The sequence below is a fragment of the Orcinus orca genome, chromosome 15 (assembly GCF_937001465.1).
Source record: "Orcinus orca chromosome 15, mOrcOrc1.1, whole genome shotgun sequence".
NCBI lineage: Eukaryota > Metazoa > Chordata > Mammalia > Artiodactyla > Delphinidae > Orcinus > Orcinus orca.
Genome location: NC_064573.1, coordinates 58,484,019 through 58,502,637, shown reverse-complemented (window position 1 = coordinate 58,502,637; position 18,619 = coordinate 58,484,019). Strand labels below are relative to the sequence as shown.

The window sequence follows — 18,619 nt, the reverse complement described above, 5'->3', positions numbered from 1 at the left end:
GGTCATATGCAGTGATTTCCCTGGAAAAGCTGACATTTATTCAATGATATTTACTTTACTGAATTAAGTAGCAATATATGCTCATATATCTTTGCGGTATCTGGGAACTTATCTTCTCAGAGTTAAGGTAAGAGAATATCTGTTTTATAGAAATATTAGGGCATGGTTTAATAACACAGGGCTTAGGAAAGGCTCTACGTGTGTAAAATCTATCAGTTATGGATTAATTCTTCACTGACTTTTATATCAAAACACCATGAAGCTAAAGTTAATTCTCAAAACTTATTTTAGTAAATTAACTGGAATTTTTAATGGCACTTCTTTAAAGAAAAAGAGAGCTTCCCTGGTGGCGCAGTGGTTGAGAGTCCGCCTGCAGATGCAGGGAACATGGGTTCGTGCCCCGGTCCAGGAAGATCCCACATGCCGCGGAGCGGCTGGGCCCGTGAGCCATGGCCGCTGAGCCTGCGCGTCCGGAGCCTGTGCTCCGCAACGGGAGAGGCCACAACAGTGAGAGGCCCATGTACCGCAAAAAAAAAAAAAAGAAAAGAAAGCCAACATTATATTCAATTTCAAGTAATTTTCTCATATAATAATTTACCGGGAAGTACTCTATGACCTTTTCTTAAATGAAATCCTCTAAGGCCAAGTGTGGCAGGGGCTACAGGCTAGTCACTCAATGTTCTATATTTCCTTCTGCAGGGGAATCTCACTAAACTGTACCCCCAGCTGCCGTTGCAGGTTGCAGGGACCCCCCCTGAGTTTTTTCTCTCTCCTTCCAAGTCTGGTCCATAGAAACTTCCCATGTGGATCCTCCACGGACTTTCCCCTTTGCCGTCTAGATGTCCACTTGGGGGCAATCTTGGAGAATGCATGTTAAAGATGGCAGAGTCATGTTTGGGCTTTCCTGGTGGCACAGTGGTTAAGAATCCGCCTGCCAATGCAGGGGACATGGGTTTGAGCCCTGGTCTGGGAAGATCCCACATGCCGTGGAGCAACTAAGCCCGTGCACCACAACTACTGAGCCTGCGCTCTAGAGTCCACGAGCCACAACTACTGAACCCGTGCGCTTAGAGCCCGTGCTCCGCAACAAGAGAAGCCACTGCAGTGAGAAGCCTGTGCACCGCAACGTAGAGTAGCCCCTGCTCGCCGCAACTAGAGAAAGCCCGCACACAGCAACGAAGACCCAACGCAGCCAAAAATTAATTAATTACTTTAAAAAAAATAAAGCTGGCAGAGTCCTTTTCAATCTGGACGTTCGTCTGGAACGGGGTTCCCAACCCCAAAACCTCCAAACCGGAACCACTCTAGACTATTATATACGTGGAAAATAAACATCTCCAGTGTTAAGGCACTAGGATTTTGAGATTTATTTGTCATGGTATCTACTACATCTTTGTACTCTATAAATTCTTAGCAAAAAACAAAGAGCTTCATTTTCTTTAGAAAGCTCTTTAATTTGAAAATAAGGAACTAGATTAGATCACAGGATCTATTGAGTTTGGATGAGTCCTATTCTCAGAACTCATTCAGTAAGTCAATAGACATTTGTGGCATCATCACTGCACTTGCTTTACAAAGTAAGGGAAAATGCCTCCCATGAATGTAATTAATGATTTGACTTGGAAAACAACCTATTTGTAAACTGTGTCTTCAAATTATAGAGAAAGTCTAACACTACAAAAATATGATAAACTACTAGCTCCTTAAAGAACAATGCTTTTGGTCACAATTGGGGTTTTTATTTACTTGTTTGGGAGTCGAGTTGTTTTCCATTTTTTGTTAACCAATTCTCACTTGCAATTCTCAAGTGTTAGCAGCTGCTCCCATGAATGACCCCAGGATGTTACCTTTCTTTCCTTTTTAATGCACTGGAGGAAAATTCATCAGCTCAGAAAGCACTGGACTTAAGAATGTGAAAACCAATCATTTTCCCCCATTGATTAGTAGAAATAGCAAGAAATGCAACAAATATCATGATGTTAAAGGGCTTCACAACAATTAATATTTTTGGAAGGTTTTGTTGAGCTTGTCAAAGATGGGGTCTTAGATGAGCAATCCCTTCTTTAACTCACTGGAACTGAATGGCATAAATTAATCAAGAAGGAAAGAAAAGAAAAAAATCACTTGAATCAAAAGACTCCTTGGGGCTTCCCTGGTGGCGCAGTGGTTGAGAGTCTGCCTGCCGATGCAGGGGACACGGGTTCATGCCCCGGTCCAGGAGGATCCCACATGCCGTGGAGCAGCTGGGCCCGTGAGCCATGGCCACTGGGCCTGCGCGCCCGGAGCCTGTGCTCCGCAACGGGAGAGGCCACAACAGTGAGAGGCCCGCGTACCGCAAAAAAAAAAAAGACTCCTTGGAACCAAGACTGTTTTACAATTTCTCTTTGTGTGAGTTTTATGGAAAGAGGCAAATGAGGATAGGCTCTCTCTACTTCCCATGCTGACCTCAGAAAAAATCTGTGACCAAAGTTTACCCTGCCGGCTGAAAAAATATCTGACCCCTGGGATTTACGCTGAATCACAGAAGGCTGTGGCCTGCAGAGGGATCACAGAGGGTTTAAACCTGCTCCCTGGGGGTGCAGGGGGTTCTCTGCTCTTTGCTTTGCCGTGCATATGTCATCAAAGAAAATATTGTTCTTATGTGCTGGGGAAGGTCGCTAATGATGAAGACCTTATGAAACACAGGAATAAATACCAGCTCTTAACCGGGCCGAAGGAGAGAAAGGGAAGGGGAGCAGAGGGCATGGCTGTTAGCTCATTTGCAGAACTTGACACTGCATTTTATAAGTGCAGCAATGTCACAGGGGCAAGAAGCAGTCCGTCCAATGAAAGAGCAAAGAATTGCACGTCTCCATCTGCTGGGGGACTTGAGGAACTGCCCAAATTAGAAAGTGACTTGGCTTTAGGCTGATTAAAATTCTTATTAAAGACACACTGAATCACTTTGCTGTACAACTGAAACTGACACAATATTGTAAATCAACTATACTCCAATATAAAATAAAAATTAAATTAAAAGTGTTTTTAAAAGATACATTAAATAAGAAAAGAAACTACCCCCTCATTTCAGGGGTAAGAAAGTATGACTGGCCATACCAGTCACAACTACATATTTTTGTCACTTAAAGGTTTCAAGGAAACAAATAACACTCCATTTCTTTGATCAGTGTCAGGGCAAACAATGTATGAACCAAGTACAGGCATTTTATAGAGACATACTCTCCATGAGTGAGGCTGCCCTTCCCTCCACGCAATTGTACTTGAGAAAGGAGAAGGGTGTATCTCGGCATCTTGGGGCAGCTGTGGAGCCCAGCCACAGCCGATGGGCAGATGGCGACTTCTGGCTCTACATCACATCCATCAAATCTTCTTAGGAAGCCTCGTTAAAGTGTTCTCAGCCTGCAGGGGACTCCAAATAACAAGGACTTTCTAAAGTGAGTCCCAGGCTTCAAAAGCCACCATAATGGGTAAGCAATTAGTAGATTAAATTAATCCTTAGAAAGTCCCTGCCACTTCATGAATTTAATTTTTTTTTCTTCCGTTCAGCACATTATTCTATCTTAATACTTGGTCTTTCTGAAAGGCAAGGCATCGCCTCCTTGTATTGATACTTTAGGTTGTCCACGATGTTCTTTACCTCTTAGGATACAAAAACAGTGCCTGCCCACAGCAGGTGCTTCCTAAGGATTTATTGGAAAAGGAGAAAAGGTTCTAGCACTAGAAAGAGCTAGAAAGGTCATCCACGTCTGTCTTCTTCCTCAAGATTAAGTATTAACTACCTCTCATAGCTGTAAAAATCTATAAAGATTACCAGATTCCCCCGTTAACTCTTTCCACGGCTAAATTATTATTAAACTCAAAAAATGTTTCCCCGTCATGCCTTTTAAATATTAGCAAATCCTGTTAGAACTCACGTCTTTGGAAATAAATGTGTTATCTCACATAACAGGGCTATTGATAGGAGATGTGTGACTGGTAAGTTCACCTAAGAATTTTTTGTCGATTCATATGCAATTTCTATCAAGCACAATTTCTAAGTCTCCCTGAATAATGCTTAGCCATCTTTATAACACTGTGTCACTATGCACTTCATAATAAAGGGGTTGACATTATTTTATCACGACAATATATACGACAGTTCCACAATTAAAAATCTCAGAAGCAGCACTACTGAATGACTTTATACAGGCTTACTCATAAGGAATAAGTTTAAATAATTCACTTTATCCAACCCACAGCTGTCCAGAAAGCCTACACACAATTTCAAATCTATGAATATTAATCCTACTCTCAAATTTTTCTAGAGCACGAGATTTCATAAACTCCACTTCAAAGAATTTGTAATATTCACAGTTGTGTGGCTTCATACAATGTAACTTTGTGTATTATTTCATTTAGAATGAGTATTTATTAGTGAAAAGAAAATACTTTTCAACAATAGGAACAAACTATTTATATTGTCTTTATTCAGAAAAAAAAATGTGAATTATAACACTCAAGGATATCCTTTTTTGCAATAGTTGACCGTCGAACAATGCAGGGGTTAGGGGCACCAACCCTCCGCTCAGACAAAAATTCTGGGTATAACTTAGAGGTGGTCCTTCTGTATACACGATTCAGTTGGGCACCCGCGATTCAACCAACCATGGGTCATGTGGTACTGTAGTGTTTACTATTGAAAAACATCTGCATATAAGTGGAACCACACAGTTCAAACTCATGCTGTCAAGGATCAACTGTATTTACAAAACCCTTTCCCCTTCTTTCTTTTCCTTCCAGACTCCTCCAAGCCTTTAATTGTCAGTCATCAAGGAGGCATATCTCTTAAGATGATCTACTTCAGCAGTTCTCAAAGTATCTTCTAGGGACCCCTGAAATCCCCAAGTTACTTACAGGGAGTCCACAAGGTCAAAACTGTTTTCCTGATAGTAATAGGACATTATTTGACTTTATTATTCCCATTTTTCTCTCAGTTACTAACAGGTGTACATCATTGCTCTGATGGCTAACGGAGTGCACGTACTCTGATGTACGCTGTTTTCAAAATTATTCAGTTTTCATTCAACCCAGAAAATATAAATAGAAACTTCCCACATGATCAGAAGTTCTTTGGATATTTCAAAAACAATCTTAAGGGTGTAAAGGGGTCCTATGACCAAAGAGTTTGAGAACCATTAAACAAACAACCCCAAAATCTCAGTGGCTTCACACAGGAAGTTTTTCTCTCACTCAGGCACATGACCCCTGCACTCAGTTGCGTGCGTGCGTGCGTGTGTGTGTGTGTGTCTGTGTGTGTGTGTGTGCGTGCATGTGTGTGTGTGTGTGTGTGTGTATGTGTTGGGAGCAGGGTTGGGTTTCAGGAGGAGTCGTTTCTACATTTTGTCACTCAGGCACCCAGGCTAAAAGCATCGCAGTCACCAAGGCAGGAAAAAGGGAAGAGAACACAGGGAATCTGGCTCTAAAAGCTTCTGCCTGAAAGCGACACGTGTCACTTGAACGCACAGGCACCAGCCACAGCAGGTGTGGCCACATCTACATCAGAGGGCACAGAGGTGCACATGCTTCCCTGTTTCTAGAACATGGGAGCTGGAAGCAGTGACTCAACACCCCCCCCCCCAAATACCACAGGGTTCTCCCTTCAGGCGGCTCTCCTCTTCCCAGCATCTTGTCCCAGAGTTATTCACCCTCATGACCACGTATTAATGGGGCCTCACAAACCATTTCAGGAAACATGCGGAGAGACGCTACTGAAATACGACATACACAGGTTCACATATTTCAATTGTTTTCTATTTCAAAACAATTGCAAAACATCAAATCTAAACAGAATATGGATGGTAAAGGCTTGCCAAAGCTAGTATACAGTGCTATTGTGTAAAATGGGTATTAAATGCCTCTGTTTGACCGACATGTAAAACCAATTATTTATAATAATTTGTGCCATCAACAAATGTCCAACACCTTTTTATAAGAGCAAGACCCAGATCAATTCAAATAAATTAACATTCCTGTCTGAAACGACTCACCATCCAGCCCAAGTAACACATTCACATGTCAGTGGGGGCTGCCCCAATGACGCGTCCGCTGAAAAATACAAACTATCATTTTGTTTTCCAAATAACAAGCATTGATTGCAGTGTTAGAAAGGTCACTCGTCATCAGCTCAGTCACTGAGCTGCTGGTAAATTGCAGCCTGTCACTCCGCAGGGAGCCAGGACCATGGTGGGGGGGGGGGACTCAGGCACGTTGTGTTTATACAGTACAATTGGGGAGGTGACACCATTTCCACAAGGTGTGTGTTTAACAGGACGGGTGTCACGGTCAACAGAGATGGGAAGAGGAAGCAGCATGAAAGGAATGACTATAAGAGAGGTCTCATCATTTCCCAAGATGCCCCCCAGAAACGTACTGATTCCTATTTGCCTTAAACTTGCCTGGATCAAACCCAGCCTATGTCTCCAAGTCTTATGCCAAGGATTTCAATATTTTGTACATTTTCTCTGGGTCACAGAAGAAAAGATGTTCCCTAGAAGGAACCAGGAGAAATAAAATTAAGAAGCACCTCTGTATTCGGAAACCTGAAGCATTCAAAAAAGAACAGGGCATTGGAAAAAACAGCTTCCCGTGGTATCCTCTCAGAGGACACTGCTGTATTCACATGCTACCCTGCACATATGGGGTATAGTCAGTTGCATAATTGTCTGGATGTGTCGTCCACCACAGAAAGGAGTTAGGATGTCCAGCCGGCAATTAATTAAATAGCCATATTTATTTCCCTTTCAACCACTTAAAGCTTTTAAATATCACTTTAAGATATAATTTATCACAATCTCCTAGGATAAAATATCTGTCAACTATGAATTAAAGTCCACTTATTTAATGATCCGCTCAATCATTTCATGAAGCTTGCCAAGAAATCCCTTATGAATTTTTCTGTGTTCAGCCCCACATTATGGACGAGATACAAATGAATTCAAGCATGTACCCAAAAATAAAATGTAATAATTCCTTATGCGGCTTCTTACAAAGTTCCAGTTAGCCACCAAAATATCTACCAATAGGATAACGATCTTTATACTTGATTCACCCACCAAGGCATAAGACCGCAGCGTGAAGCATCTGTCCTATTTTAGAAAGTCCTAAAATTATATCCCTGAAGTGTGTCACTGTACATGGGCCCATCAGCTCCACTAAACTTCTCCGGTGAAGACCAAGGAATCAACCCGAGATGCTCAGAAGGGAAAATGGGAGTCAACCTAGGCTTCTTAAATATAAATATTTTCAGTGTGATTTGACAGGATAGCTTTTTGCCTAAAAGGCATCTGTGGATAAGAATCTCATTGGCACTAAGACGGTGAAGCTCCATGTGTCTTTTGTTTCCCACGTTTATAGTACAAATTTTGCTTAGTTTTAAAACTCTAGAAAAGTTGAAAAACTAGTATGATAAATGTTTATACATACTTCACCCAGGCTTAACAACTGTTAACATCTCACCACATTTGCACACATACTGTCACACACACACACACACACACACACACACACACTTTTTAACATGAATCTCCTAAGAACAAGGAAATTCTCCTACATATTCCTATGCTTTGTGATAGGATACTTATTTACTAACCAAACTTCCTTCTTTTTTTTTTTTAACAACTTTATTGGAGTAAAATTGCTTTACAATGGTGTGTTAGTTTCTGCTGTATAACAAAGTGAATCAGCTATACATATACATATGTCCCCATATCTCAAACTTCCTTCTTACATCTTTTCCTGATCCCTCGTATGAGCAGTTCTTTCTTTTCCTCTCTGCAAACAGAGTCAATTCCTTTCTCGTTCCCTTTGTCAGAAATCGAGTCAAATGGCCTCCTTGCTGTGCATCCTGCACCAGCTCAGGACGGCCTTTGGGAGTCTTTCCTCCAGCCTCGCCCCTTTCCTCCCCATCCGCAGTGCCTGCAGTCCCGACACTGTCTGCTCCTGAGCAGCCCTGGGCAAGCCTGTGCCCCCCGCTGACCAGCACTGCCGCGGGACAGGGCGATCCTTCTGCCCGGCAGGCCCACCTGCTCCGGTCCCACTCCTCATGCTTGCCTGGCCCCTCTCGGGTGCCACCTCCTCCATCAGGCCTTCTGCTTGCCCTCGCTCCTGGCCTCTGTCTGGGCAGCAGCCTGGCCCCCACCAGGGCACTGGGCCCACCACTTCTGTTCTGGAAGACTGGCTCTGGGTCATCGCTACCTCCCAGTGCCCGGAGCACACACAGGGCCTCACACAGTTGGAGGCCCAAAGAGGGAAGGGACTTCCATCTCCTCCTGTTCTATGGCAAAAAGAACAACCCAGGCTTAACTAGTTCTTCTTTAAATGTATTCATCTCTTCCATTTCTTGGACCATGGGAGGCCCCGAAGGGGCTGAAAAGGGGCCTTTCCTCTGTGACGGTCTGGTCTGTGGCAGGCTGGAGACAGGGGTGACCGGACCCCGGTACCACACAGAATGGCCCAGGCCTTCCCCACACTGGTGTCTGTGTGAGGACAGCTTCATGCCACCAACAGCCTGCCAGCTAGCACACCAGCGGCCCACCCAAAACTCCTCTAACCCAAAGACCCTGCCTTCCATTTAGAGAGGCTGCCACTCCCTGGACCCGACTGGTAAGTCTTCCTCAGGTCTAGGGTTCTCTGGTCTTCGGTCCAGCCCCACTCGCCACCCCTTTGTAGTCCAAGGTATCTCAAAAGATGGTAAGACTGTCTCCAAGTGTCCCATCAAAACCTGCTGTCCCTTCTCCCCACCCTCCTCCCTTCCAACAACGCGGCCAGGCCCAGCTCCAGGGCGTCTGCACACAGAACACAGAGTACGTGGGCACCAGCCAGCACCTGGGTGTGAATTTCTCAGCCTGGCATCACAACTGCCCAGTGGACCCATGGCCCTGGACCCTGCCCTGGACCCTCAGCCCCTCCTCAACTCAGCCACAGAGAGATTTACAGCATCTGTCACGATTGGCCTGCGTGTTTATTCCATTACTTGGTTTCACATAACTCTTATGGTGTCATCTCGTACAATTTTACGGGAAATTAAGCAAGAAATAAACCTATTTTAAAAACACATATTGGGACTTCCCTGGTGGCGCAGTGGTTAAGAATCCGCCTGCCAACGCAGGGAACATGGGTTCGATCCCTGGTCTGGGAAGATCCCACATGCCGCGGAGCAACTAAGCCCATGCGCCAGAACTACTGAGCCTGCACACCTAGAGCCAATGCTCTGAAACAAGAGAAGCCACCGCAATCTCACCACAACTAGAGAAAGCCTGTGCGCAGCAACGAAGACCCAATGCAGCCTTAAATTAATTAATTTTAAAAACCACAAACAAACATATTTATATGTACAGGCTCACCTGAATATTTTTTAGCAAATATTTAAAAAATAGTCAGCCACTGTTCTTCCTTTTTGTAACAGTTTCCCAATCAGTCAAGACAGGAATTTAGAACAAATCTAAAGGAGAACATTTGTGGAACACTGAATATAAACTGTTGAAATAAGTGTTCATACAGAATACGCTGGTCCCCTTGAAACACTTAACTATTAAAAATCAAGACACTTTTCAAAAAAAGAATGACTGCCCTGATCTTGAATAAAAACTGAATCATAGGAAACATTATGCGGAATGAAATAAGCCAGACACAAAAGAACCACTATTGCATGATGCCTCTTGCATGGGGTACCCAGAGTGGACCAATTCATAGAGACAGGAAGGAGGATGGTGGTGGCCAGGGGCTGGGGAGAGCGGGGACGGGGAGTTAGTGTTTAATGGGTACAAAGTTTCAGTTTGGGAAGACGAAAAAGTTTCTGGAGATGGATGGTGGTGATGGTTGCACGGCAGTGTGAATGTACTTAATGCCACAGAACTGTACTCTTTTTTTTTTTTTTTTTTTGCGGTACGTGGGCCTCTCACTGTTGTGGCCTCTCCCGTTGCGGAGCACAGGCTCCGGACGCACAGGCTCAGCGGCCATGGCTCATGGGCCTAGCCGCTCCGCTGCATGTGGGATCTTCCCGGATCAGGGCACGAACCCGTGTCCCCTGCATCAGCAGGCAGACTCTCAACCACTGAGCCACGAGGGAAGCCCAGACTCTAATCTTAAAAACGGTAAATTGGGGACTTCCCTGGTGGTCCAGACTTTGCCTTCCAATGCAGGGGGTGCTGGTTCCATCCCTGGTCAGGGAGGTGAGCTCCCACATGCCCCAAGGCCAAACAACCCAAAACATAAAACAGAAGCAATATTGTAACAAATTCAGTAAAGACTTTTACAAAAATGGTCCACACCAAACAAATCTTTAAAAAAAAATGGTAAATTGTATGTTACATGTTTTTACCTCTGAATGGAGCACACTGTCTACACTCATGTTAAAATGAGTCCACCCAGAGCCCTCTGCTGTTTAACTAAGAACTCCCCAAAGATCACTGACCTGAAATGGGGTTCTTTTGTTATCACCTAAAGTTATTTTTCTAAATTTTGTAACTTAGAAACTGCTGGCAGGATGCAATTCCAGTCCAGTTCCTTTCACCGTGTCTCATCATTCACGGTTTCAAAGCTACTGGAAAGCCATTTTGAGCATCACCAGGGTGATATGAGTGAGATGCAGAGAAGATGCTCATCAAGGACCATCCTACACCTTGGATGTCAGGCAGGGACCTCACTGTGGGACACGTGAATAAGATGCTCAAAGACAATAAAACGTGTCATTTCCTGAGTTCTGGAGCAGAAATATTCAGAATCAACTAAAATAACACCAAATTCAAAGACCTCCCCCACATTTTTAAAGTATTTTATAATACTTTTTATTACAAAGTTACACTTAATCATAAAGAAAATGTGTAATGTAGAAGTTGACAGGACAATTACCCCCAATCCTACCATCCTGGCAAAAAAAGTTCATATTTTAATGGACTTCTCTCAACTTGCTTTTCGATCCATTCAAAAATTATATGAAGATCTATACCTTTTGTTTCTTATTTGGTATCACTTAGAAGGGAAAATAGGAAATCGGCATGAACTGCCCGCTTCACAGAGAGTCCAAATTAAACTAAAAGATGAATTCCTACCAACTGCTCCCAGAAAGTTACTTAGTAATAAAAGGAGGACATTTCTTGAATTCTGTGCTGGGCCAGGTAGGAGGCTAAGTCTCTGAAGTGGATAATTTTGTCTCCCTTGGTCAATAACCCCATGAGGCAGGTTCTAAATGCCTTTCCAACACCTTCGGGATCCTGTAGGGCTGACAGCCCCCTCCCCCGGCAGAGTTCCCCCTGCCTCAGCCTCTGCCCCTGCTCTTCCCTCTGGGAGGACCACTCAGCCTCCAGGCCTCCTTGTCCCTGGTGGGACCCCATCTCTGCTCACAGAGCGGCTGCTCCTGTCTGCCGCTCCCATCCCTTACTAAGCCCTTGTCCTGATTTAGTTTTTCTTCACAACCCTAGAATGTCTCCCCATCACACTCTAAGTCTGTCTGCTTATCACAGCCCGCATGCCTCACAGTCAGCCAGAGCACAGACTCCATTATTGTCGCTCCAGCTCCAAGCGCCAGGCCCCCGGACATCACTCCACGAACATGTATCACGAACTAATCCTACACCCATGAGGAGCCTGAGGACCTGAGAGCTGAAGAGTCGGCCAAGGTCCACAGCTGTGAAGCCACAGAGTCAGAATCTCCCACGGGGAGAGCCTTCCAATTCATTTCCAGAAGATCCAAATAGATGCCACCTGGGAGGAAGGCTGCCCGTGCCCCCCTCACTAGATGCAAGTGCTCAGGTGGGAAGTTGCCTCCCTGGCACTCAGAAAAGCAAAAATGGGGGCTTTTCTCTCCTATAAGCCTGGGGCAGGTGTATCTTCTCTGAACTTCAGTCCTCTTGGGTGTAAAACAGATATAACGCCGTCTGATCTCCCAGGGTTGTCATGAGGATCAGAGGATACACAGCAAAGAAGCAACTTTTGTCAGCTGCTAGGAGCCATGTACGTGTACAAGATTACTTTGGTTTATGAGGGAGAATTATCAGAAGGTACTGCACTGCCACTTGCCTGGGATTTCAATGTTTTTGCTCTTGCTTTTTGCTTTTTGTGTGTTTTTAAGACACAGCACAGCCAAGAAAACTAAATTTGATGCTATGGTGTGCTGAGTCTGATGAACTAAATTTCATATTACCTTTTACGTTTTTACATCTAGAAAGTCATTAATTAATGAGGGGAAACATGGTCTCACGGGATCTGATCTTTTGGCAATCCAAGAATGATCTCACTAGCCTGAGAATGTAGGTGCATCGCCAGGGAGGGGATCCTTATTTGGTTCGTTCAGCAATGGAGCCCAAGCATCTTGAACGATGCCTCGCACATAGCAGGTGTTCAATACATATTTGTTGAATGTTGACAGATTCAAAGAATGAAAGAAATAATTAAACAACTGTGCAAATGTTCTTTGCCAAAAATATTACTCACTAGATACACACTGAAATTTAAGGAGGAAAAATGTCTTTTCAAGCCCAAAGTTTTCTGCTCTTTGTTACTCAAAGAGCAGAAGACTTTGCATAAGCCCTGAAGTGTGAATACATAGGACGTCTTCCCCAGGAGGAAAACATGCCTGGTGAACGCACCCCAAGAGGAAACTGCAATTCCTTTGTCGTCAATCCATCATCTTTCCCAAAACAAATACATGCAGTCACTTTTTTTCCATTTTCTGGGGCATCACACTAAGAGTCCACATTGCTCCTTCATCCTGCGTGGCCCTCTCTCTGCCTTTCACATGGATACCCTCGGAAATGACTCAATCCTCAGTCACAACATCTCCACAAAGATCGGCAACCCCACCACTCCCAATCTGCATTATGTAAAACCAAGATGTGGAGGCCAAGTGAGGTTGCCCAGGATGCACACTATACAACCTGTATAGGAGCACTATACAACCTGGAAGAGTATTACATTCTCCCAGCACTAGGGCCCAATTTACTTCATTACAGCCTTTTTAGAGGTATGATGTTTTATGGGGACCACAGGGGTTATAAATAAATGTCAATTTTATAAGTATCAAATGGCTATGGTTGTAAGCTACCTTTACATTTTTAATATTATGGATGAATTTATTGCTAATTTTTTAAATTAAACAGGATCACATTTTCTAATACATAAGATATGGAATATGTTAACTATCCATTTCATAGAACTGGAGCACTAGGGTCCAAACACGAATACTTTAACAACATGTAAACACATCAACTATTCTCAAACTGTGCACATGTTTTTACACCACGAAACACTCCTAATCAAACACTTCTTAGTCTATAGGGATAATCATACAAGGCACTGCTCTATATAAAGTGATAGAAGCAATGGTACTATCAAAATGTACCAGGTTATCATTTGGTTACTTAATCAAGGGTTCTTGTGCTCAGAGTATAATCCTTATGGTAAAGTTTAAGAGAGTTGCCCATTGCTAATGGAGCTCAATGAATATGAAATGAACCACGTGCTTTCCAATAAAAGAGAAATCACATGTAGCATGCTTTCACCATCAGGAAAACTGTGTGGTTCAGAGCTAGCTGCAAAAGTATCATCAACTATCACATAAATGTTGGCTTGAAATACAAAATAATTAAATGACATTTGGCATTTATTTTCCCTAACTATGTATTTCCATAGCTAACATCACAGCATCAGAATAGTTATCAACCAGCTTGTATAAAGCTCCAGACTGTATTTAAATAGTTTAAACGTGGTTAAAAAATAACCTCACACACGAAGATACAGAGAAACAACCCTGCACACTGAAGCATCATTTTCCGAAAAGACACAGAAAAAGTAAACTTTAATTACAGTAAATTTAAAAATCAGAGTAAAAATTTTAGTCTATATCACCATCATAATTGTTAAATTCATCTTGGTAGATTATTTGCTTATTAGAATCACAAGAGTTCCACAAGGATATTGGTACTAAACAGCAAAGAATGTCACGGTGCTTTCCAATAGATAGCAAATTTATGGGAAAGACAGAGAAAATCCCTGATCATCACATTTTTTTTTCTTACTGATTTTAATAGCCCAATGTTTGGAAAAGAAGTCATCTGAAAGTGAAAGAAAATGTGAAAAATGTTTATATGTTAATAGTTATAATATGAATACAGAAAATCATTACAATATAAGCCAGGAGTCCAAAACAACAATTAAAGCTGATGCCAAAATGGTCTAAGACAGAGGTTAGTATAATTGTTGTGGAAAGGTCCAGAAACGAGATATCTAGGCTTTGTGAACCCTACAGCCTCTGTTCCAACTACTCAGACTACTCAGCTCTGTCACTGCGGCCCAAAAGCAGGCACAGACAATATGTAACAAATGGGCATGGCCGTGTGCCAACAAAACTTCGTTTATGGACACTGAAATTGGAATTTCGTGTGTCACAAAATAGTATTATTATTATTTTGATTTTAAAAAACCATTTAGGACTTCCCTGGTGGCACAGTGGTTAAGAATCCGCCTGCCAATGCAGGGGACATAAGTTTGATCCCTGGTCCTGGGAGATCCCATATGCCACGGAGCAACTAAGCCCATGCGCCACAGCTAATAAGCCTGCGCTCTAGAGCCCACGAGCCACAACTACTGAGCCCACGTGCCTAGAGCCCATGTTCCACAACAAGAGAAGTCACCGCAATGAGAAGCCCACACACAACAACGAAGAGTAGCCCCTGCACGCCGCAACTAGAGAAAAGCCCACGGGCTGCAACGAAGACCCAACGCAGCCAAAAATAATAAATAAATAAATTTATAATAAATAAATAAATAAAACCATTTAAAAATGTAAAAACGGGGACTTCCCTAGTGGCACAGTGGTTGGGTGTCCACCTGCCAATGCAGGGGACACGGGTTTGAGCCCTGGTCTGGGAACATCCCACATGCCGCAGAGTGGCTGAGCCCACGTGCCATGGCTGCTGAGCCTGCGCTCTAGAGCCCGCGACCCACAACTACTGAGCCCGTGTGCCACAACTACTGAAGCCCACACGCCTGGAGCTCGTGCTCTGCAATGGGAGAGGCCACCGCAGTGAGAGGCCCACGCACCTAGGCGAGGAGTAGCCCCCGCTTGCCACACATAAAGAGGACCTGCACACAGCAACGAGGACCCAATGCAGCCATAAGTAAGTAAGTAAATAAATAAATAAATGAATAAAGTTTTTAAAAAATAAAAATGTAAAAACCATTCCTAGCATGCAAGCCACACCAAAAAACAGCAGCTAACTGGCTGTGGCTGGCAGGATATAGTTTGCCAACCCTGGGTCTAAGGCATCACAGAACCAGCCTGCACGTGCAAGACCAAATACAAATACACATGTGAGAACAAATCCAACAATATTTTAAATAAAGGTTTTTAAAAATTAGCCCTTATAAAGTTATGGTTGTATCTGATCTTGCCACCCATTTACCCTGAGAAATTCATAAAACTAGTTTCTGTTTTAGTGTACGAAGGCCAGCCTTGGAATTTGGTTGTGAAAGGAATAAATTTTATACCTATTAATGAAAAGGGAGGAGGAGGAAGAGGCAAAATCCTGAAATGGAAGAGTATTTAAAACTCATGGCTGTATAGACATATTGGAAACTCAGTTTTCACATCCATACCTCAGGATAGTATATGCACGTTTACAAGACGGTAACTTCTAACAATGACATTTCATTAAGAACTTAACTTCTCACTTTTGGAGGGTAGGTCAGCTGGGCCCAAGTCCACGTCCTCCAAAAACACTGGGCTTACAGTAAGAAAACTGCTCTTAGAATACTTCTAGTCTATACCACACTTAATTCTATGCACTTCTAGATTGCTCACTAGTTGTATTTTTGTAACCCTCTTTCCCAAGTAGGTAAGTTCCTAGAAAGAATCATTTCATAATCCTTCATCTCTCTCAGTAATCATGATTAGTATACACTAGGGCTCAAAGAATTTTTTTTTTAATAACTAAAGCTTGTTTAATAAATAGTAGGAAAAACTACACGTATTTGCAGTTTGGGTAAACTTTTTTTTTTTTTTTTTTTTTTGTGGTATGCGGGCCTCTCACTGCTGTGGCCTCTCCCGTTGCGGAGCACAGCGCAGGCTCAGTGGCCATGGCTCACGGGCCCAGCCGCTCCGCAGCATGTGGGATCCTCCCAGACCCCCTGCATCAGTAGGCGGACTCTCAACCACTGCGCCACCAGGGAAGCCCTTGGTAAACATTTTCATGTGGTGGAAGAACTATCCATTTTCAGGAGCTTATCTGGACCCATGTCCATAGGCAGAGTCAGAGGAGAGACGACCCACTGCTAGTCTTCCCCCAACTCCCTCCAGACCTGCTGACACCCAAACCACTCACATGTCCTAACCCTAACCCAAAACTTGCACCTGTTTGGGGGTAGGTGTTGAGGATACATCTTATGTAACCATCAGAACCAGATGGAATTGACAAAAGTGTTAGAAAATATAACATTGAGATCTTAAGTTACAAAGTCCTAATATTAATCACCAAGTATTCTATTAGTCAACAGAAGAAAAATAAATTCAAGCAGAATGTTTAATGCCCCCACTTCATTCTTCCAAAGGCAGGAGGGCCTTCAAAGGCCAAATACTTGCAAGGTCACTCTTCCTGTGTTGCTTCAATTACCCAACTGACTATTCCAGGGCGCAACTGGTCTCTGATACGTGTAACCATTTTTGTAATGGCCTCTACTAGAAACCCATCCTTTCTATATTTAAAGCTTGGACATCTTGGTCTGAGATGATATTATGGGACATCAGAAAGAAGTAAAGGACAAGATGGTAACAAGAAGCTACACCTCCCCCTCCTTCAAGGACAAGATGGTAACAAGAAGCTATACCTCCCCCTCCTTCATATCTTCCAGTTTGAATCCTGAATGGGACACAGTCATCACCCCATCTGTCAAGTGAATCTGCAAATCTAAAATTTTAAATGGATATGCAACACCGCAGCCTAAAAATGGTGTCTATTAAAATGATCAAGCGCCAATCTGATTAGAGTCCATGAGTCACCATCTTCCTGATCTTCCTTCCAACTAAGGAAGTAGAACTCTTGCTGGTGTTCAGTGGATCAAATGTTTCTCACTCATCAGAAAATTTACTAAGTGCTTCTACAGTGGAAAAAGGATCCACATGCATGCAAAACCATTTTATCAGAATGCTTTGAAGATCACTAGTAACCTCCAGATCCCCCAGGTGCCAGATGAGTCACCTCCCAAGGTCTATTTGTGATGGAGACTTTGTTATTTGGATTCCCCAGCTAGAGTTCCAATCACCAAACTCATCTGCCAGAAGAGACGTCGATCTATTTCCCATATGTTCTGCTACTTGGGAAAGGATCAATTGGGTAATGGCCATTAATCTAGCTCAGGTGTATCTAACAATAAAGGAAGTAAGCTTTACCTTTTAAAGGGAGAGATACAAGGGTCAACTCTTTGTCATTGGTCCTCACATACCATCCCCACCAGCTAATCAGCCTTTGCCACCAAACTCCAAGACCAACACCCTCACTCATTCAACCAATACCCAGTGAACATTTACTGTGATTAAGACTCCTGTGCACCTTTGGTTTTAAAAAGGGAACTTTAAAAGCAAACCTGATGGCATCCATGGATCAGAGGTTGGTTTGGTCAAGGTGTTCACTTGTTCCCAGTTGAAGTCATCATCTTCAGCCTGACTGTATCCACACGTGCTATAAGGCTCATCAAAGAGGCAACCACCTAAAATGTAAAAGAAGGAAGAGTAGCATTAATAAATAATGACCAGAGGTCTGGGGTAAGCTATGATGACTGCAGGGAACCATAAACCTACTCGATGCTCAAAGCATTTGGCCTTTTTGCTCAGGAACTGTGGATCCTGACCCCATTGCGTCCTTGCGAAGCGCTAGCTGAGTATTCACCATGCCTTGTCAATAATTCTATATTATACTGTTCTCCCAAAAGAATCCAACATCTGTATAATCCAACTGAAAGTAAGACCTAAGCAGATTTATAACCCATATTCTCCAGATTCATATGAATTAGGCATCATTGATCTTGTGTTCAAAACTTTAATAGAACCATCCTAGGTGTTCAATGTGTTTTCAATAGAAAAAAAAAACCATTATAATTTGTCCAAAAAAATGAAGAGAGATACTTCCACCATACCACTGGTAGAGGACAAAACACAGTAAATATTATGGACCTAGCTTGCAAAATATTTTTCTAAGGATTATTCTGAATCGAACATAGAAACAGGTTTTGCTTTAATACTTCGGAGATTTGAGGTCTCAAAATTAAAAGAGATTATAAATTTGCCTACAGTCCACACAATTTTGAAAGGCAAGAATAAATTCACAACTACACATGTGGTAAACATCTGCTTGATGTCGATGCTAAAAATGAAGCAACTTAAACAAAGAATAAAAGAAAATGCAGTATATGCAAAGCAGGTCCGCTGTTGCAGCACCCTGGGCACTGTGATGATTTTAAGTCCCACCCCACATCTTCTTAAGTGTCTCCTGTTGACTTTAAATTATTATAGCATCAAATCTTTCCCCCAGTGTTTCACATTGCCAAAGTGAAGGATTATATCAATCACCTTAATATCATGAAAATTCTACTG

The 18,619-nt window shown here is 42.9% G+C and overlaps 1 protein-coding gene across 6 annotated transcripts in view; it reads right to left on the bottom strand.

Annotated features, from left to right (window-relative positions):
* Window positions 1-18,619, bottom strand: part of PTPRM (protein tyrosine phosphatase receptor type M) — a 746,259-nt gene that overhangs the window by 549,328 nt on the left and 178,312 nt on the right. For all 6 annotated transcript variants that reach the window (XM_004275949.3, XM_049698267.1, XM_049698268.1 and 3 more), the window contains exon 2: window positions 17,614-17,736. In XM_004275949.3, the coding sequence (XP_004275997.1) occupies window positions 17,614-17,736 (123 nt within the window). The remainder of the gene's footprint in view (window positions 1-17,613; window positions 17,737-18,619) is intronic.